Source organism: Colletotrichum orchidophilum, assembly GCF_001831195.1.
Source record: "Colletotrichum orchidophilum strain IMI 309357 chromosome Unknown Scaffold_79.1, whole genome shotgun sequence".
Taxonomy (NCBI): domain Eukaryota; kingdom Fungi; phylum Ascomycota; class Sordariomycetes; order Glomerellales; family Glomerellaceae; genus Colletotrichum; species Colletotrichum orchidophilum.
In genome coordinates, this window is record NW_019173035.1 from 47,082 (window position 1) to 67,611 (window position 20,530).

Sequence of the window (20,530 nt, forward strand, 5' to 3'; positions counted from 1 at the left end):
GATAGACTTCAGGTACCTTGCGGTGTACGGGGTACCGGTAGTAGACTTGTTGATTAGTGATTACTTCCCAAGTGCCTTACCTAACTAGCGCAGCGGAGCGGGGACGAACGGGCATGACGGGGGCAGCCATCCCCTGCCGGTTCCTACCTGGCTGGCAACGTCCGGCCAGTCAGACGGCCGGTGAGAACTAAGACGACGTCTCCAGTCCGTGCCCACCCAGGTCTTAGTCTTATTATCTTTCAAAATTCGTGGCCTTGGCATTTCTTGGCTTCTTTCCCTTCCATCCTCTCATCGTCTGCCTTTTGTTTCCCTCGCCCAGTTGCGTTTTCCACTCGCCTGTCCTGCGTCCACCACATCCAGCAGCCATCCGTCCTCGGCCATCGGGCGAACCGCGGTGGATGCTACAGTGGCACACCCATTGACACACTCCCTACCTGTCTGGGTATCTCACGCATGGTCTTGCCAGAGTCCCCAAAAGATGGAGGCGCTCAGCTCGCGTTACACCCACTGGCTGCAATGCAGACCTGCTGGGTTGCCTTTCTGGAAGGCCGTTGAAGTCTCAACCTGAGGAAATCGCCGTTGCTGTCGGTACATTCGCGAGGAAGCCAATACCTTCCTTACCTTGAGGTATACCGAGACAAGCACAAGTCACGCTCTTCTCCCGTGGAACTTTGACCCTCTCACACACTCTGCGAGTCTCCAAAGGGCGCGGTTCCTTCTGGTCCCAAAGTCTTGGCTCTCGTCCCATTTTGCCAAAAGAATGCCAATCGCTCACCTACTCTCCCGCCCAGCCTTGGCCGGCAAGCACGGCGCATTGGCAAAAGATGCAAAGTCCGCAATCTCTTTCCGACAAGTCTCTCTGCTCACCTCAAAGTTGAGACGCTCCCCTCTGGTCGCAATACTGCTGCCACGACAGTAAATTACCCTCACCGGGACCCCTCCTCGTTCTCTCGGCCCTGTTCTCAGCTTGCTCTTTTAAGGAAACAGACCCCTCTCCCTGCTTGCTGACAGCTCCGGCTTTGCTGTCTTTGTATGTTATCGCTGCACCCGCGAAACACCCGCTACGACCGTCCCATGCTATAACAAGGGTCACTTCCCACCACCGCATACGACAAATCCACTCTCCGCCCCAAGGAACGGCCGACGGCCTCTCCCCGACCTTTCTTCCACTTGGATTGGGAAATCAACGGCGTGTCACCGAATCCCGATTTGGTCCCCCAGCTTCAACACCCGTCCCGCTAGGCTGGTCCGCTGCAGTGCATTACCTCCTCGCCTTGCCCGTCTCGGTAGCTTTCTGACCCATGAACCGCCTCCGGTGATTAGCTCATTGACGTCAAGCACTACTGCATCTTTCGACCGGCCCGATCTTCGTTCGATCCACGTTCTACGTCGTCACGATGAGATGCCCACAGCCTTTCGTCGCTCTGGTATCATTTTGTTTGCTTTCCTCGAATGCCGTCTTCGCCGATGATACCACCACCGTCCCGATCTACCTGCCGCATTATGACGCGAATAGCTGGTCGCAGCTGCGGGGGAGCGTAATTTCAAGTGTACGAAGACTTCTGAAGCTACTTGAGCTCCCCTTTGTTGTCATTGCTATGGTCTAATAATTGAGTTTGCTGTAGAATGCTAAGGAAACAACGTACACCATTTTCTGCGCGCCACAAACACCGCCCAATTGCGACCTCGCCGTCGAGTTCCCCTTCATCTTCGCCGAGGGCGAGAACACGCTCCAGTTCCACGGCACCAAGACATCAACTCTGTAGGTTACCGGCCCTCTGCGGAATGTACGCTTCTTGCGCAGAAGTGAGACGGCTAACCGCGACGTGGGTGGACAGTATCGCCGACCTGGGCTGCACATTGAGCGGAACGACAGCTGCAACATGTTCAGGGTACTCGAGTCTGAAAAGCGGATACGTCAACGGCAAATTAACGGGACCGACCGAAGTATCGTGGACTTCAACCATAACCGGCTCCGAGGTGGAATGGGGCATTTTGACCTTGGCTGAGGAGCCTGCGGCTACAGCAACCCCAGTGACGACCACGACCGCCGACGATTCGAACTTCGATGACTTCTTATACACGGACAGCCTCTCCCCCTCGTTACCAGCCGAAACCAATCCAAGCGCTGCCCCTCATTTTGACATCGGCTGGGCTCTCATAGCCTCATTATGCAGCATGGCCGTTGCCGCTTTGGTGGTGTAATCGGCGATGTCTCTACACGCGCAAAATTCCCTTCCCAGCGCATACCGCACCCATTACAGCTATCACGATTGATTTGCTGCTCGAAATTTGGGGGGAAAGACGAAAGAAAAAGCGGCATAGTCATGGAAAGGAAGCATATGAAGCAAACCAAAATACGAACGTGGATCTTGGGACAGCGGAGGAAAAAAAGGTGATATGACGTTGGAGTTTTACCCTCGTGTCATCGCAAGAGGGGGACAAGTGGTGGAACGTTGCCGAGGCCAGTTGTTCCCCCCTTCCCCCCACAGAGCTTTGCTATTTCTCGCAATTTGCTCCCTTTTGGAGTTATACCCCGTCTCGGCGTTGTACTATTTACGATCAAGGGCTCAACGGCAAATACAAACATGAACCGGAGGTGAAGGAACGACTTCTCGTCCCATTATTTTGTGTGCAAGCGTCTCGCTACAACTCCCTGTCATTCGTCCGACCGAGAATACGTCTATACGCCTCTCTCGTCGTTTCAAACGGATAAATGCTTCTGGCAGTCACACGTGAGACAAGGCATCCGCCAAATTGATCGGCAGTCCTGCATTACGCTCCGCGCATGACGATTTTCGCGTGGAACGCGGATATTGTTCCACTCGCACCCTGAGACGGCCGTCGATTCTCAACAAAGCAGCAAGTCGACCCGCATAATGTGGTATATTTGATTCATGAGCATGAGAAACTATGAAGGGGTATGGTTCTTCATGTGAAGCAATGCTGCCATTTTCCAAACGCCCGGAACGCCCTTTTCCCACTTGATTTACACAAAATAGAACTGCCAAAACAGCAACATGGCGCCAAGAGTGTCTGTGTATGTACATTTGAGAAAGATGTTCTCTGCGCCACTATGCTTTGGAACAGTGATGGGGGGCGTGTCCCCCGTTGAGGTGCTCGTTGAGTTGTCGACAGAGTTTGTGAGGCTGGCACGATGCCTGTCAGCGTCGTTTTCTCCCCCGCTGGTTGATTGTTGGCCATTGTGTCGGGTAAAATGCAGGAGAACGCAAGGGTTCGACGGACGGGTTTGCCACAAAACCTACTGACTAACGACGAGACCCTGGATGATCTCGAGTGCGCTCATGGTCTGGCCGAGGCCGTAGCTGCCGTCGTCGCCGTCGAGGTACCACCTTTGCCCGCATATCACGTTGCTCGCCGTGGCCTCGCATACTCTGGCCGCGGCGAGCGCGCTCGGGACCAGGATCTCCTTGACCTCGGGCAGGAGCTCCGGCATGACGGTAGCCGACTGCCAGAGGAAGCGGGAGAGGTACCCTTTGAAGCTCTTCATGTCCGTGTTGCATGTGCCGACCGGCTCGCACGCGGGCTCGTACATGATGTTGGTACTGTTCTCGGCGGGCGAGAAGAAGCTTTTGCGCGCCGTGGCGAGCATTTTGGTCGCGCGGTCCCGCCAGAGGGCGTCGCCCGTGTGGTTTGCCATGACGGCGGCGCCGTATAGGTAGATGCCCGTGGAGTAGGTGAAGGAGAGGTGATTCGTCTTTGTGCAGTTGTCGCGGGAGTCGGCGCCGTCGTAGACTTTGAGGTCGGCGTCGAGGAATCCCACGGCGGCGGACCAGTCCCAGACGTAGGTGGCCCAATCGGCGTAGCGCGAGTCGTTGGTCGCGGCGGCGAGCCGGGCGGCGAGCTGGAAGAAGCCCCCGTTGCTGACGCTGTTTTTGTAGTTTAGGCCGTTGGGGTTGTTCTCGTAGATTTGCCAGAGAAGCCCGCCGCCGCAGTGCGTTGAGTTCCAACGCCCCGCGAGCGAATTGAAGATGTTGCGGCCCATTTGGAGCCAGGGGGGCGCGCCGGTGGAGGCGGCGGGGTCCGGGAAGCCGCGCTCGGCGGCGGACATTACGACGAAGCCCCAGAAGCCGAGGTCATCATTTCCTTCTTCGAGCTCGTGCTCGGGCGGCATGAAATCGTGGTTGGGGCCTGTGTTGACCTTGGCTGTGAGGGCTTGGGTGAGGACGTCGTTGTAGGTTGGGTCACCGGTGTAGTGGAAGTAGTCCATCATGATGCCCCAGAGTGCGCCGGCTTGCCACCAGTAGTATGGGTCCGGGAGGTCGCCGACCATCTATAGAGGAGGTGTTTTGTCAGCCGTTGTGCTGGCATGGAAGCTGTCCCCTCGTGTGAAGACCTGTACTGTCCCCGTGCTGGGGATTTAGTTTGTCATACCTTGGGATCACTGGAGACATTGCCGCTGTAGTAAGACATGGCACCGAAAGCGAGACTGCCAGCAATGGCCTTGACGGAATCTTCGGCTCTGTTAGCAAAACTTTGAGCTTGTACACGGATGCGACGTTGACAACAACCTGCGTTACTTGAATCGAGTGTCTTGGGCGATGTAAAGGCAGAGACCGCCGTGATAACCACGGAGGCGAAGAGGGCTGTCTTCACGAGGACCATGATGATACGAGGAACTCTCTGCCAACTTGCGCGGGGTAGGTAAATGTTACCGTTCTGTTAAGAGGGTGATATTTCGATGAGTCGGCGTGTTTATCCGCCGCCCTTTCACAAAAGAGTGTCTCGAATACACAAACAGATACTGCTGTGTTAAAGAAGGACAAAGTGTGAGAGAAACAGTATCCCCCCAAAAGAGTGACGGTTTAGTAAGAAAGGTGAGAAACAAGCAGCGCAGCAACGAAACACCGTTCACCAGAAGCGAGAGAAGTTTGAGACGCGAAAGTAGCGAGACGTCGAATAATAAACAGGAAAAAAAAAATCTCCGATCTAAATACAGGGCAGCCGAGGCGTTCCTATTAATGAGTAAGGAACGTCGCAACCAAGGGGGGTTCGGTCCCGGCGCGCGGTTCGTGAGGTGGCACGGATAGAGAGGGTCGAAGGGTGACTTAGAGGAATAGACGGCAGCTCCGGCCAATGGACTCGCTGACTCTTGTTCGATTTAGCCCACCTCGTCCCATGTTCTTCTCTTTTAGACTTCTTGACAGCTGCTCGGGAGTCACAAGGCCTCGCTGCTTGGTTCGGACAGGCGCAAGGGGGAAAAAGTCTCCTTGCCCACGTAATCCCGCCGTTCCCCTGACCCTAGGTTGGTCCTTTGGGGCGGTTATGTGGACAGGGGGTTTGACTGGGCATTACCCCCATGTTTTGAGAAGCGCGGCGGCTTTGGTCAGGCACATACACGTTGCTGGATGCTGCCACTAGGCTGAAGAGCTGAGGGAGGGGGTGTTTGACTGGTCGTTGAGGGGGCCCAAGGCAGATCCAAGTTCAAAAAGGGGAAGTTTGACGGGACCAGAGCCGCCGAAAAGGGGGAGGGGGAGCAGATACGGGAGAGCGGGAGAGCGGGGTGTGGGCGGTTGTGTGGTTCTCAATGCAAGCTTACGGATACAGTGAACAAACTTGCATGAAGAGTATTTTGAAATGTGATTTGACGACCATGTTGTACCGGGATAACCCCATGCCGTGGCCCCTGGCAGATCAAAAGAGGGAAGACTGCGGGAGTTGCTGTTCAGTGTTCTCTGGTTCAGACCCGTCAAAGGCCAGCATCACCAGGTAAAGATGTCGGCGATTGGGTCGGTGATTGGGCGCTTGTTTTGAGGGGATGATCTACTTGAGAGCCGCTAGCTCGGGTTACCGTTACCTACAGCTCGACACATGAAACAGCGACGGCACCCAGTTTTGGCCTTTGCCTAATGGAGAAGGGCGGGGTGGCTGCGGTCGTTGCCAACCCATCGGCATCCATGATTTCTGAAATGATTAAAGGAACGGGGGTTTGTTAGTTTGGGAGGCGCCGTGCCGATTGCCGGGTCTCACCAACGACGTGGAAGGAGTGATGGATTGGTCCTCGACGGCGCTTTTACTGGCAGGTCTTTTTTCGAAACCAACATGATCGATTGAGGGAAAGGCAAGGTAAATTGGCTCCAGCGAAGGCCCAATTTAATCAGCATCAAAGACAACGTTGTCCCACTTCTTATCGACGACAGTGTTCGACATACTTGTGACTCAAATAATATCCAATTCGGACCTGTTCTATATCAAGGTACTCGGTCAGTGTTTCGACTCAGTGTTTCGATACCGGGTTGACGTCCATCTTGGCCTACCATCCTACACGCCGTCACTGGATTAATCTAACTTCACCAATTCAGTTCATTCCATCTCCGTCACAGAGGTATCACCTGGAAACCAAGAAAAGTACGTAGATAGAGGATATTTCTCTTCTTGAGGCGTATTTAATGAGGTCACGTAATGAGGTGGAGCCTCGGATGCTTGAAGCCATCACGACAATCTCACAGTCGTGCCTCGAGACCTGAACACTGTACGTAGTAGGAAAGTGTCATTTGTGAGGCTTGAAATGTAAGCTCATATTCTGGAGAGTTCTGTCGCGTTGAAGAAGACTATGCAATTCGGAAACGAAAAATAGGAATGAAAAAGAAAAGAACAGCGGCCCAGCCGATGGTCGATTGTCGGAGACTTGATGTAGTACGAGAGCTTTATCGGCTAGCTAAGCCTCCAGGACTTTTAGTATCACTCACACCAGTCCCGGTGATGTTAATTGAATTTTTTAAAACGGTTGACTTCACATAAAAGCCATAAGAACGAACAGTCAGTCAATTTCCAGTCCCTTTTAATAAAAAACCCCAAAACAGAACGGACCAGCCGAGGTTCGAATGCAGGAGTCCTGAAAGGTACCAGAGCTTCATGGACCAGTTAGAACTTCACGGCCTTCGAACCCCTCGGCCAACAGACCCGGTGTTTCTGTTAGGATAGGAATACAATTCGTCCTCTATATCTCTTCCAGGCTGTTGCCCAAGGTTATAATTTGATGCCGTTCCGGCAGGTGCAGAATTTCAAGTGTCAGTTTCAGGACCGGCAAATTTCCGGTGCCTTCCAGATTGGTCTAACAGTTTCTTTGACAAGCCTAAATACATTCTGAATAACATCAAACCTGCTCTGGTAGGGCACAGAGGAGATATGAATGCTTCCACACACCCCGCTGTGAACTAATTTAGATTTCTTTCACTCGCATCTGACATTTCACGCGCACTAAAAGACTGAGCTGAGGAGAGCCCGAGAATTTTGGGGATTCATATGCCGTATGGTGTTCTCTATAACCTGTAGCAAATTCGATCTTCTCCAGAATCATTGCAGAATACGGTAATAAACCACAGGGCAGGCATTTGGCTGGGTATACATGCATCCGGGTAACGCGACAATAATCTCTGCTTAATCATATCAAGCAACCCAGCTCCGAGAGCAAATACCTTTTAACCTGAAAAGGGGGAACTTTACGCCGTCAGGGGTGCCGATTCGGTAGGTGGTTTCCTTGTAGGTAGATGGAAATCAAAGTGACTCGATACAAGCTTTATGAGCGACCCGTCAATCCTTCACGTGAATCACATCAACTGATGGTGTGTATGCTTGATCATCAAAACAGGCGTATTGGACTAAGAAGCAACTTACACGCGCAAATATAATGTCCCATTGCTCAACCCATACCCCAACATCGCAATGTCCGGAATCATCCAACCCATCATCCACATCAACGATTACTCGGGCACGGGGAAGCTGACAATCGCCCGAGCCTTGGAACAAAAGCTCGCGCCGAGAGGCCAACTTTCTGCTCATTGAACCGGCCGACGCCGTGCTGAGACGCACCGAGCCCTGCTACCAAGATCTCCGCAAGGCCAAACGCGGCACCGTATTCGCGGCCCTCGCAGAGTGTCCGTCGACGCGCGATTTCATCTATACTTTCATCGACTTCCAGTCGAGCGATGCTGTGGGTTCTGCGACGTGTGCCCAGTTTCTCGGAGCGGCGCACGCTCGTGGTTGCGCGCTCATCTCTGTGATGCTGGAGTGTGATAAGAGCGTCAGCTTGGAGAGGTTGACCAGCGCCGAGCGACAATCGCACTGCAAGATCGTCGATCCCGGAATCCTGATTGCCTTCTGGGCAGGGGACCACGATCCATCGTTTTGCAGCAAGTGACTCGGTCTTTGTCCTGGACCTCAATGCCTCGCAAAGGGCCCTGGAACAAGCAGCCGAGGAGATCCTCAATCATGATCTACGCACACAAAAGTAGGCACCGACTCTAGAACATTGGATAGTCTTGTGCCAGTTACAAACTTCAAATCGTTTCGACCATAAGTACCTGATCATTATGTCTGTATGATTTTACACCAACCCATGTCCTGACCGAATACGTTCAATGCCACAAAACTTTTTTAGCGTCTTCTATCATCTATCAATGCCTCGTTATCGAACCGTCATCTATGCAACCACCCTGTTCGCCGCCGTCTCCTTCGTCTCCTCGTTCGGCTGCCGTCCAGTACCGCGGACCTCGGCCAGAACCTTTGCAATGGAAGCAAGGAACCTCGTGACCTCGTCCTCGGTGCCAATCGTGATCCTCAAACACCCCAGACAGCCATGCTCCTTGCCGCGGAACCGGACGACGACGCCCTTGTTCTCCGCGAGGCGCTCGTACGCGGCCAGCGCTGTGACGTTGTCCGGCTGTCCCGCCGCGTCCAGCATCTCGTACAGCAAGAAATTGCTCTCCGTGCCGCCCCGCAACCTGCCGACGCCGGGGATCTTGGGCAGCTCGGCGATGATGCGGTCCCGCTGCGTCAGAATCTTGGCGCGGTTCGCCCTCATGACCGCCAACCCCTTTTCGGACACGGCGTATTGCGCGAGCGCGCTGGTCGGGGTGGAGATATTGTACGGCGCCTTCATGGCGTTGAGGAGGCGGGCGATGGACGGCGAGGTGAAAGCCGCACCCAGGCGGATGCCGGCCATGCCAAACGCCTTGGACAGGGTCTGCATCACGACGAGGTTGGGCCACTCGAGCACCCACTCCGCCATCGAGCTCCCCTCGGGCGCGAAGTCGATGTAGGCCTCGTCAAGGATGACGACGCCGTTCCAAGTAGGGTGCTCCAGGACCCGCTGGACGTCCTCCTTGGCCAGGACGGAGCCGGTCGGGTTACCCGGCGTGCAGAGGTACACGAGCTTGATGTTGTTCCCCTCCGTGTTCAACTTCTCCAGGATGGCGTCGGTATCCATGCCGAATTCCGGCGCGGGCTTCAGCGGCACCTTGACGATGCTGACGTCGTTGATCTGCGCCGAGACGGAGTACATGCCGTAGGTGGGCGGGCATGTCAGGATGCGGTCCTTTCCCGGCACGCAGAAGCACCGCAGCAGGGCGTCAATGGCCTCGTCGCTGCCGACGCCGACGAAGAGGTTTTCGGGCTTGAGGTCCCTCGCCGTGTGAGTGTGGGTGTTGCGCAGGCGGCAGAGGAGCTGCTTAAGCTCCGGCTGGTGAGGGTCCGGGTACCGGTTCAGGCCCTGGAAGTCGATGCCCAGGTTTCCGGCCTCGAAGTCGGGTTGCAGCGACGGCCCGTAGGCGTTCTCGTTGGCGTCGAGGAGGACGTTTGTTCCGTCATCCTTGTAGTCGCTGGAGAAGATGTTAGAGCGTTGCTCATGCGAGTTGTGAGCGAGTTCTGTTGAGCGCGAACTTACTCTCTTGCGCAGCGATAAGGCTCGAGGGCCAGAATATTCGGGCGCGCACATGTTTCGAGGTTGAAAGGTGACATTCTGACTTGGATTGCTGGAAGTATGTTTGATGAGATGCTGTCAGTATAGCGAAGTAGACTGAATCCTTATATCACCAATCTCTCATCTTAGAACAATCGTCGACGTCGATTTGAGTCAACTCTCGGCCACTATAAAATGGATCCCGACAGCCAGGCCCGCCGACCCCGGAGCCATATGTCGGCACCTGCCCGGACCTAAGCGGGTCAGGTAAATCGGCAATTGGTCAATCAAAATGAGCTTTGTTGGCTCTGGCGTCCATCCGAAAAACTTGATATGTCAGGATACACACAGGGTTCTCTGCATATCGGGATACATGTGTGCGGTAAACCTGTTAAAATCCTGATCGTCATGTGTTTTCATCTCGGCTCAAATTAGGCATTCCGAAGCCGTGGAGCTCGGCGTCGGCTCAGTTTCAATATGAATTTGAGGAGACCGTTGAACCCGCAGTGATGAAGCCAACCCATGATTTCAAGCCGTCAGAATATTCGCTAACCATTCCAACGTGAGAAATGGATCGCCATGCTGTGGTTTTAAGCTTTCCACAGAACATCATTCTTGATCTTAAGCTCAAGCTGAATGCATAAAGAGTAAGCACTTAGATTCCCCGTCTCCCACAAACGTACAATTGGAGGTAGATGTGCCGTCCGCGTGTCATCGGAAGGTCGCCCTCATGCATGCTGCTAGACCGGTTTAAAAGCTTATTCTGATTTCCAAGTCAGATTCAGTCTCATCTTCTCGGTATCTGACACTTTCAAAGTATATGGACAGTTGAACCCCAATCTTCTTAGCTGATTCACCTTTCCAGGCCAAAAAATTATTGACATCAAAGCATGTCGCAACATATTATTACTTGCCAATCCAGACTCATACCCCGCTGCTGGCCCGGGGTCGCGGACCAACTGCCAACTGTCATCGTCTGAATTCAGGCTGAATATAACCACGCCAACAGCACCTTCTTAGGCACGCAACAAGGACCGATTTCCAGCCAGCTGTTCTGCGATCACGGCAAGATCGGATGCGAGTAGACACCGACTAGGTACCCCGCACAAGTTTGATTCCTCCCTATGCAGGACGAATCAACGACTCCTCAACTCTTTGGAGCAAAGGGTCCTAACGTCGTCCCTCGCCTGCCGGCCATAGCTCGCGCGCCGGAGGATGGACCGATGTGACGACGACTATGGAGCTCAACAACTTCTTCCCCAACTTACCCCTCGTCCATGATCGTGATGGCCCTGGTCAAGATCTGGGGAAATTACAGAAAGCTGGGTTCTTTTCTACCGAACTCCGCACGACACGGTTCGTCACCGCTTTTCCGCTCTACACGGGGGAGAGGGGAAAGCTTCGGGATGAGCGGTACTATCTACGATCCAACCCATTTAGTAGGCGGCCATTCCCCGTCCGTCTCTGAATCGGTCGAGCTCCCCCCGCCTCTCCGATTCTAGTCTCCCGGATGAAAGGGCCAATTGCCCGTCATGACGCAAAAATACGAGGCTATGGGGAACAAATATATGAAGGTCAACACCCGGATGACGAAGTTACGTATCTGGCGATGGTCTTCCTCCTGGTCTTTTACCCTTCCTGGCGTTTCCAAAGTGTTTGTCCGGTGACTAATTGCATCCATCGTGTGTAATACTGTTGCAATGCTTTCCCTCGTCGTCGCAGCACTGGCCTCTGTGGCTGCGGCCTCCCAATGCGGTCTCAGGAAGTTTGAGAATTTGGTGGCATTCGGCGACAGTTACACCGACGAAAGCCGGCTCTCATACTTTACCAACCACAACGGCACTGCTCCCCCAGCTGGCACTCTGCTGCCGCCGAGCAACTCGACCGCGAGCGGTGGTTATGCATGGGGTCGGATCGCCGCCAACTTAACGGGAGCAAAGTACTATGGCTACGCTGTCAGCGGCGCTACCTGCTCCAACAAGATCATATCGCGAGACTATGCAGCCATCAGGCAACCTTTCCCTTCGGTCCTCGACTACGAGATCCCGGCTTACAAGGCCGACACGGCGTTTAAGACCCTTTTCCGGAATAGAGAGGCGGATAACACCGTCTACGCACTATGGATCGGCACAAATGACCTGGGATACGGAGCTTTCCTCAGCGACACCAACGCCGCCGGGACGACGATATCCACCTACGTGGACTGCATCTGGGCGGTGTTTGACAACATCTACGAAACGGGCGGGCGCCACTTTGTCCTCCTAAACGTTGCGCCGCTGGAGCAGTCGCCGCTCTACGCCGCGACGGGTTCGGGGGGGTTCGGGGACAGTCAGTTCTGGACCAACAAGACGGCGTACAACACGACGGAGACGCAGTTCAAGATGCTCGAGTACAGCACGAGCGTCAACACCATGTTCGACTACGGCGCGCCCTTCCACCTGCTCGTCAAGAAGCGCTGGCCCGGCGCCACGTTTTCCCTCTTTGACGTCCACACATTGCTGCGGGACATTCACGCCGAACCCGCAAAGTACCTGTCCTCGCCCGCGAACGTGACGGCGCCGTACCGGACCTGTGATCCGGTGACGAGAGATTGCGTTGACTCGTCGGAGCCCAAGTCGAGCTTTTTGTGGTACGATGAGTTGCATCCTTCCGAACGCGCAGGTAAGTATAGATTGCTAGAGGGCTCACTCTTTTGTGGACGGTTGGCTAACGAGGAGCGATATTGAAAGATGAGATTATAGCTCGAAATTTCATCGACGTGGTGTACGGCAACTCGACGTACGGCACTACGTATACGTCGTGAGCACATCGTATCTGGTCAACTAGTTGGGTGGCTCATCCTTCAGGAAACCTATGGGTTGTAATAATCTTTGAGGCCAGATCATTGGATCATAGAATGATGGATTTAGTATGCGTGTCGTAAGAGAACAAAAGTCGGCGTGTAATGGTAGGCAATACAAGGAAGTCGAGAACTTGGCAGAGAAACAAACAATAGCAAGCCCCATCCCTACTGGTCCTTGACCTGGTCTCAGGGCGTCAATGTAGCTTTCGCTATACCTTGCGAGGTGCTTCATCAAGCGGCTAGCTTGAATGCCCTTTCTTTCTTTCTATCCGTACATCCACAGGTATTCATTGCAGCTCGCCTCTGCTCGCCTCTGCACTCACTTTTCACTCATGGCGGCCCAAGCAGGCCCTTCAGTTGAATGCCATCTAATAGTACCTAAGCAAGTGCCAAGACAAGAACAAACGCAGTCTGTTCCTGAGAGAGCTCGAGCGCAAGACGGGGAGGGGAGACATGACCCCTGCTGGCTGCAGGCACACCCCTGTTGAAGCGGATGGGGATCTCGGAGAGTGTTGCTGGCGTGCTGCATGGGCGCAGTCCAGGGGAAAAAAAAAAAAAAAGAAAAAAAAAAAAAAAAAGAGGGCGCCGCCCGCCCGGCCCCCCCGCACGCGACAGCAAGAGAGGGCGGGGGGGGCGGGGGGGGGGGGCGGGGGGGGGGGGGGGGCTGCAGGGGCGAGGTAAAGGGAAAAAAAAAAAAAAAAAAAAAAAAAAAAAAAAAAGAGGCAGCTTCGCGGCTTCGCCTCGGCTCTTGCAATGGAACTCCTCCACCGCTGATGCCTTGCGGTACGTACCTTGATCCCTTCCAATTCCCAAGCACCGCAGCACCCCAAGTTCCCAGGTTGTTAGCCTCGGAGGACATTGCGCGCCCAAATTGCAACAGCCAAACAGGTTTCCACAGACCCCAGCGCGTGGCCCCCCTCCCCCTTCCCAGAATGCCCAGAATGCCCCGCCGTCTCTCAAGCTCCCCAAGGGCCCATGTTGGAAAGCAACGCAGAAAAATTCTGTTTCTGCCTTTCCACGTCCCTCTTGCCTACGAATGCCTGGTTGACACCTCACACACCACGACACACCGACGCCCCGATATCTCGCTCCCTCACACACGCGGCTCCCTCATTTCTCACACACCCAGATAATCGCTGGACCGCAACTGGACTGGAACTCTGAACAAGGTACCGCCGCCACACCCGTCCCCCTCACCGCACACCGCACACCGCACACACCAACATCGTGCCGTGCCGTCCTACGCCTGGCCTCTCTCTCCGCTTGATGCTCCACGCCCACCGTCACTCACACCACGGCCGCATCTGACATCCTCTACTGTCCTGTTTCCTCGTGTCAAACGTACGCAAAAGGTTGCTTTGCGTCCTGTCCCTTCGCTTCCTACCGCACCCTTCCGTGCCGTCTTGAACACCAGCCACCCACCCTACTGCTCCGCCCATCTTTCTACCTTGCTTTCTAAAGGTACCGCGAGGGACCTTGCCTACCTTATCCAACTCGGCGTCGTTCCTGAATCAAGCGGCAGCCCGGCGCGAGACCGCCACCCTCATTGCTCTCTGCTTGCTTTAGTCTTGTCTCACCGGCCCGTGTGGCACTCGCTGGCCCGTGGACGCTCCTCTATCAAAGAGTACGGATACCAGATCGGACATCATCAATACTCGAGCAATCACGCATTCCGCAATCCCTTCCCGCCTCATCTTTCACCGGCAACCTTTCATCTGGCGCCCCATCCCACCACGTCATCTCCCATCTACTAGTCCCCCGTCCTCTCTTACCGTACCCATCTCAGTCACATTGATCCCCTGGTTTCTACTTCTCACACCCCCGTGTGCTCTGCTCCCCTCTCTTACATACGCAGAGGTATAGGACAGTGGACGAGTACGGACGAGAACGAGACAAACGGGGCCGGCCTCATCCCAGGCACGCCTTACCAACCAGCCAGGCCACCGTGAGAGCAGAGAAGGGACTGCTGGATTCGTACGGATACCGTATGCATGGTCGTACCTTAATACGAAATACATCCCTCGCCGGTCAGCCGAATCAACCCTCTCACTAGGCCAAGAGTCTAGCTGTCAGTCACAGTCTACCTTATCTGAGAGACAGCCCAGCCCATTGATGGTTGTACCCCTGTCCCCCACCGCCCATCACGCACAGCAGCAAACGAGCCAGTCGTCCCGCCAGCCTAGCAAACCTGCGGCCCGGACAGGCCAGGACCACCTCGCCTTACTCCACGCACTCCCCGCCGCCCGCCGTCTTCTCTTGTTGCGGTCGACTCGACGAAACGTTGCCCGCTGCGGCCGCGCCTTTCTCTCACCTCCTCCGCCCAGCTTAGGCCAGCCAAGCACAGCCCAGCGAGACAATCAGCCAGCCAGTCCGTGTCTGACAGAGTCTCAAACCCGAGTCTATTGCTACAGTACGGAAACCTTACACACTCTTCTCGACTAGGCCACTTGGGACCCCCCGTTCGACCTGTTCCCTGGGCCCGTCGCGTCAGGCCCCGTCCCCCAAAACCATAATAATAATAATAGCTCCGCGCCCATCCTATCCCATCCCGTCCCAGCCATGTACGCTCCCGGCTACGGCTTCTCCAATGTCCCTCCGAACTTCAACACCGGCGCCCCACCTCCAAACCAGAACCCTCACATGCAGCCAGGCTCTGTCCCAACCCAGCCGGGCCAGCAGATGATGTACAACCCTAATCAATTCGCTGGTATGCCCGGAGGCCAGCCCGGCTTCGTCGGCGGTCCCAATCCCGCCATGATGTCGGGCGCTGGCCCTGCAGGCATGATGCAGAACGCCGGCATGCCACACATGGCTGCCAATGGTCAAAGTGAGCTGCCCCCTTCCTTGCCTGTCTCTCCCCGTGTGTGCCCACGTCTGTCATCGACCAGAGTCTCGTACCTGCGTCGCGCCCTCTGACGCTGCCTGTGGCAGCATGTGTTTCTCATCGATGATCGAGACAAAGATCGTGGTGCGACGAGAGAGCGGTTGTCTTGCAGTCACTCTGTCTTCATCGTCATCGCCGTCATCCACACGCGCCCGCCAAACCACACGGCACGGCAGCATCTTTCAGCACCTAACAACGGGAACACGCGTTTTCTAACATCATTGTCTCTACCAGTGGCCTTCCAAAACCCCTACCAGGGCAATCCTTACGGCGGCAACATGCCCGCGCCGGGCGGCCAACATCCCAACTTTGGAGGAATGCAAGGCTTCCCGATGAACGCGGCGGCCATGACACCTCAACAACAGCAGCAGATGATGATGCAGCAGCGCATGCAAGCGCAGCAGGCACATCAGCAGCAGCAGCAGCAGCAGCAGCAGCAGCAGCAGCAAGGAGGGGGACAAGGGAATCATGGAAACCAAGGCGGCATGCCGTTGGGCTCGACACCGCAAAGGCCGATGAGCGCGGCGCCAGGTGGACAAGGCTCTCCGAACAACGCGATGCAGCAGCAGCAGCAACATCAACAGCAACACCAGCAGCATCAACAGCACCAACCTCAACATCCTCAAACCCCTCAACACCAGCAGCAGAGCCAGCAACATCAACAACAGCATCACCAGCAACAGCAGGGTCAGCAACAGCAGCCGTCGCAGCCGCAAAGCCAGCAGCAACAACACCAGCCACAACAATCCCAACATCAACAGCAGCACGCCCAGCAACAGCACGCCCAGCAGCAGCACGCCCAGCAGCAGCACGCCCAGCAGCAGCAAGCCCAGCAGCATCAACAAAACCACCAGCAGCAACAACATGCGCAACAGCAACAGCATCAGCAGCAGCAGTTTCCGACATCGCAACCCCAACCACATGGCCAGACTCCTGCGACCTCGGCGCACCAGCACTCGGCTTCCGTTGCGTCCGTAACGACCCCGCAAACCCCGACATTTCCTCAACACAACCAAAGCGCGACTGCCAACGGCACCTCGTCCGTGTCAACGCCACTTAGTCCCGGTAGCGAGTCGCGGGAACAGGAGAGATTTTCACTACTGTTAGAGATCAACCAAGAGCTATTGTTCGAGTCGATGCAGTTGCAACATACTCTGAGCGAGTTGAAGAAAGAGGCGCAACCTTCAGGTGACGGAGATCAGGCGAGGAAACCGACCCAAGAAGAGGGGTCGGTCCAGCAGGACTACAGCCAGTGAGTGACCAAGGCAAATAGATCGTGGAACACTGAGAACAGAAAACTGACTTCTTGCTCCACAGTTGTATGCGACGCCTCCAAGCGAACCTTGCATATCTAGCCGCGTTGGCCGATCGGAAGGGCAATGTGCAAGTCCCTCCGTCGCCCGCCTACCTTTCCTCCCCGCCGCTGAATATGACACTCAAGATCCGGAATTCAACACCGCCCGGCGACATTCCCGAAAACAACCCCGACCCGATGACAGACCGCGAGGAACGGTCCAAATACCTGTCTGAACTGTACAGAAAGCTTCAGGCGCTGTTTCCGAATGCGGACCCGAAGAAGGAACCGCCTTTCCAGGCCGCGGGCCGTCCTCAGGGTCAACCGGGGCAGCAGGGACAAGGTCAACGGCCGCCGAGCCATCACGCGAGCCCCGCCATGGCTCAAGCTCAACGGCCCATGCAAATGCAGAACATGCCCGGAGCACACCAACCGCAGGGCATGTCTCTGTCCTAAAGAAGGCGCGGTGAAGCTTACATGATTGGGCCTCGGCGAATGGAAAATTAACTTGGCGGCGTTCGGGGACCCCAGGATGATGTATTAAAAGAAAAAAGTCACAGGTTTGGCGCGGGTGGCGAACTTTCCACAGGCGCACGTTCGAAGTTGGAGAGTCGTAGCTGGAAATTTCCGCTCTCAGCTTCTTGAGAGCTTGGAGCTGTACTAGGTGCACTTGCGCGGCGTTTGGTGGATTTAGAAGAGGCCGTCAGCCAAGTTTGCATAGACCGTATCATTGGAGCCGACGGAGTTGCGGCAAGTTGTGTTATATATATGTCGACAGGGGCGCATTGGCTCGAAAGAGCTCGAAAGAGGTGGATGAGACGAATTAAAGATTGGATAAATCAAAGGCAACCGTTGGGTCTTTCGTCAATTGTAATTGTTATGTGCTTGTTGAATCCTCGCACTCCCAGGGCCGGACATGTTTGGATTCGGGCCGGTGACAACCGACACCAAGACAGCTTCATCTACGGCCGTGCCATGCCATGCCGTTCCCGTGGCCTCGCAGGCATTGGATGATTCAATTACGGTGGAATTCAATGGACAACACCCTATGTGAGCGACAGAGGTCAAACCTTGATCGATATCAAAGACCCGTCGAGATACGCACCGCAACGAAGGATCTCAGCGATCTTGCCTACAATATCCTATTTGGGAAGTATACGTGTACGTAGATACTTGGTGACTGGTATTTTCCCTTGGAACAGGCCTGTCAAATTGGATCATGTATCCGTCCAGAGTTGCGCTTTGGCTCGGGTGCGACGTGCTCTCGGCCCCACGCCGCAAGGACGAGTGGCGTAGGGAGACTCATCTCCCGGCGGCAGGTTTTTTGATTCATCTCTGTCCTGATCCCGAATGGATGGCAAAGACGTCTGTGGGATCCAAGGCCGCGAGCAAGTTCACCTGTCTATCCTCATGCAGGTTTCTGGACTTGGGACGGAACCGTGAGGACCAGATTTGAGTGTCTGAGTGTATTCGTAGCCAAGCACACTGCGGTACGGAAAGATATCCAACAGGTCAAACAAGTTTTGCTGTGAAGCCAAGGTCCTTTGGCCCCCCCCTCCTCGTTGGGCTGGGCGTTGTGGATGCGGTTGGGTACTCGGTAATACCCGGCAAATGGCAGCAGGATCGAGGGGAGGAGAAAAGGCAAATCACGAAATGGTGGAATTCCGAATCGCACAGAATGGCGTTGGGTGGTCGGACGGGGACTTGAGTCTAAGTGACCCGCCGCGTGGAAGCTTGTTCGGTGCAGGTCTGCCGGAGCTGGGGGGACAGAGCGGGCCATGATTGGACTGTTCGTGGGCGCTAGCGGTCCTGTACCTTGCAGAAAGCGGCTACTTTTCTCGCGTGCCTTCTGCTGCTAATTTCGTCCGAGCTTTTCAAGATGATTCGCTGTGGTTTTGATCTTCCTTGGTCTGGCCAACCACGATTAGGTACCTAAGGTGGTAGTCATTCGCGGTTCATTTCGTTGGGCTGATGGTGCTGACGGTGCTGTTGATCTATTGACCGTTGATGCGAGAAATAGGGGGTTTTGGGACATGAACTGCGTACAAACGATGTGTTCATGGACGGGTCCAAGACGCAAGACGCAAGACGCAAGACGCGAGACAGAGACCTTGTTCGAAGGCCTTGGTGAGTGATGTAAACATTCCCAGAAAGAGGGCGAATGAGCGGGCGGGATATTCTGGCGTCGCGGTTTCGTTTGCCCCCCGCCCCTTGGGATTCGGGAAATTGAATTCCCCTCTCTCGCTATCCGGCTCGTATGGAAATGTTGTCATCAACCAATCTCGGGCATCGCGCCGTCCCCATGCTACGTAGCGTAGTATATTTGGATGTTTTTAATTCCCTCCATGGCACCCGGGCTTGCATAGTGGTATCTTACTACGTAGGCATACGGTACGGATGTACCACAGCAGGCAGCATCTTGTTTGCAAGCTCCCTTCCTCTCGTGCCGCCCTGTGACCATTTAATTCCATCCATGATGTAGTGTAGAGGTGTCTGGGAAGCGCGCAAGTGGAAGAGTCCACGGATTCCCTTTGACCGCCCAATTCATTCCAGACCAGTCGAGATTCGCCCAATCCCCATTGCCAACGCAACCCAATCTCATCTGATCATCACCCGTCCTCCCTCTCCCCCTGTCGCACATCCCGCATTCTTTTCTGTCCATCAGTCCATCAGTCCAAGATTCCAAGACCACCACCACCACCACCACCACCACCAAAACCGCCACCAGGCCCTTTGGATCTCCCGGACTGGAAACAAAGCCTCTTGGTATCCGCGGTCATCTGAGGTAAAGCACACTCGAGCTTTCGGAGCTATCCCAATCCACCTCTCCGTGCTATCCGCGCTAGAGACGGCGACTCTTTGGCCCTAGCAACGTCTGCATCAGTTTTTAGGTCCGCCCCGTCATATCTGTCTGAACAGACGACAGCTGCACAAACTGCTCAGCTGTGGCTGCTCTGTACGCCCCGGTCTCCCCTTGCCGAGCTCACATCTCCCGGTGGCATACCGTAGGGCCTGCAAAACGAAGGTGCCGGGAACCAGAAGGAGACAGAGCGGCCCTATTCACAACCTAATTCACGCCTGCATGTTGCTGCTGCTGCTGCAATCTGCAAGAATAGACTGTCAGAGGCTGCAATCGCTAATCCGTCCAACCCAACCTGGAATCCACCCTGGGCCGCCCACCCCAGCGTTTCAGTGTCCTTCGCCCCTCGATGAAACGACAAAACCACAGGAGCACTTGACGCGCCTACAGGCCAATCCCCTCCTGTCGCCATCCAATCCTTTCTTGATTCTTCCCAGCAGTCTCCCTCCAGTTCCCATTGAATCCCGAAAGTCACCCTTCGCCGTCGGCTGATCTAGGAGGCTTACCTACTCAACATCCCCCGACTTCGCTTGTTCAAGGAGGCGTCCCTTTGTGGATTCCACCCATCTTCTTTTCCCGCTGCCGTGTCGTTCGTTACTCGATACCCCCTTGCTCTCGGTTGAACAAGGAAACCGTTGGATGAGAGACTTCGGGCCCAAAGCCACAGCCAGTCACTTTGTTGGACACATTCGCACCGCGTCTTGTTCTCTCTGCTTGCTTGCTGTGTTACCGCTGCCAACCTTGTGCACATCCCTTGTGGCATTCGACTCTCCTGCCGCTCGCGCTCCCCCTACCGGTACACATTTCATTGGGTACGAAAGTCTCTTGGCTCGCGAGGTGCCCACTCAACTTTGAACCAAATCGAACCTCGAATTCGGAACTTGTCGAGGCGAGATTGGCCTGCGATTTTATGAGTCTGGGAAATAGCGCCACGGCCGCGCGCACTCGTC

The 20,530-nt window shown here is 55.0% G+C and overlaps 6 protein-coding genes across 6 annotated transcripts; 4 read left to right on the plus strand and 2 right to left on the minus strand.

Moving 5' to 3' along the window:
• Positions 1-1,397: 1,397 nt before the first annotated feature.
• On the plus strand, positions 1,398-2,205 carry CORC01_08971 (uncharacterized protein; the record flags this gene model as incomplete). Its single annotated transcript, XM_022620601.1, has 3 exons — positions 1,398-1,550; positions 1,626-1,762; positions 1,839-2,205. The coding sequence occupies 3 exons, from the start codon at positions 1,398-1,400 to the stop codon at positions 2,203-2,205; spliced, it is 657 nt and encodes a 218-aa protein (XP_022472848.1).
• A 1,057-nt stretch (positions 2,206-3,262) lies between these two features.
• CORC01_08972 (glycosyl hydrolase family 76) lies at positions 3,263-4,626 on the minus strand (the record flags this gene model as incomplete). The annotated part of the gene is made up of 3 exons (XM_022620602.1): positions 3,263-4,294; positions 4,396-4,475; positions 4,542-4,626. 3 exons carry the CDS (start codon positions 4,624-4,626, stop codon positions 3,263-3,265), a joined length of 1,197 nt encoding a protein of 398 aa, XP_022472849.1.
• Positions 4,627-7,583: 2,957 nt separating this feature from the next.
• Positions 7,584-8,161, plus strand: CORC01_08973 (uncharacterized protein; the record flags this gene model as incomplete). Its single annotated transcript, XM_022620603.1, has 2 exons — positions 7,584-7,586; positions 7,760-8,161. The coding sequence occupies 2 exons, from the start codon at positions 7,584-7,586 to the stop codon at positions 8,159-8,161; spliced, it is 405 nt and encodes a 134-aa protein (XP_022472850.1).
• Positions 8,162-8,443: 282 nt separating this feature from the next.
• Positions 8,444-9,759, minus strand: CORC01_08974 (histidinol-phosphate aminotransferase; the record flags this gene model as incomplete). Its single annotated transcript, XM_022620604.1, has 2 exons — positions 8,444-9,620; positions 9,686-9,759. The coding sequence occupies 2 exons, from the start codon at positions 9,757-9,759 to the stop codon at positions 8,444-8,446; spliced, it is 1,251 nt and encodes a 416-aa protein (XP_022472851.1).
• A 1,641-nt stretch (positions 9,760-11,400) lies between these two features.
• On the plus strand, positions 11,401-12,503 carry CORC01_08975 (acetyl esterase; the record flags this gene model as incomplete). Its single annotated transcript, XM_022620605.1, has 2 exons — positions 11,401-12,361; positions 12,430-12,503. The coding sequence occupies 2 exons, from the start codon at positions 11,401-11,403 to the stop codon at positions 12,501-12,503; spliced, it is 1,035 nt and encodes a 344-aa protein (XP_022472852.1).
• Positions 12,504-15,101: 2,598 nt separating this feature from the next.
• Positions 15,102-17,176, plus strand: CORC01_08976 (uncharacterized protein; the record flags this gene model as incomplete). Its single annotated transcript, XM_022620606.1, has 3 exons — positions 15,102-15,369; positions 15,661-16,678; positions 16,744-17,176. The coding sequence occupies 3 exons, from the start codon at positions 15,102-15,104 to the stop codon at positions 17,174-17,176; spliced, it is 1,719 nt and encodes a 572-aa protein (XP_022472853.1).
• Between the last annotated feature and the right edge of the window lie 3,354 nt (positions 17,177-20,530).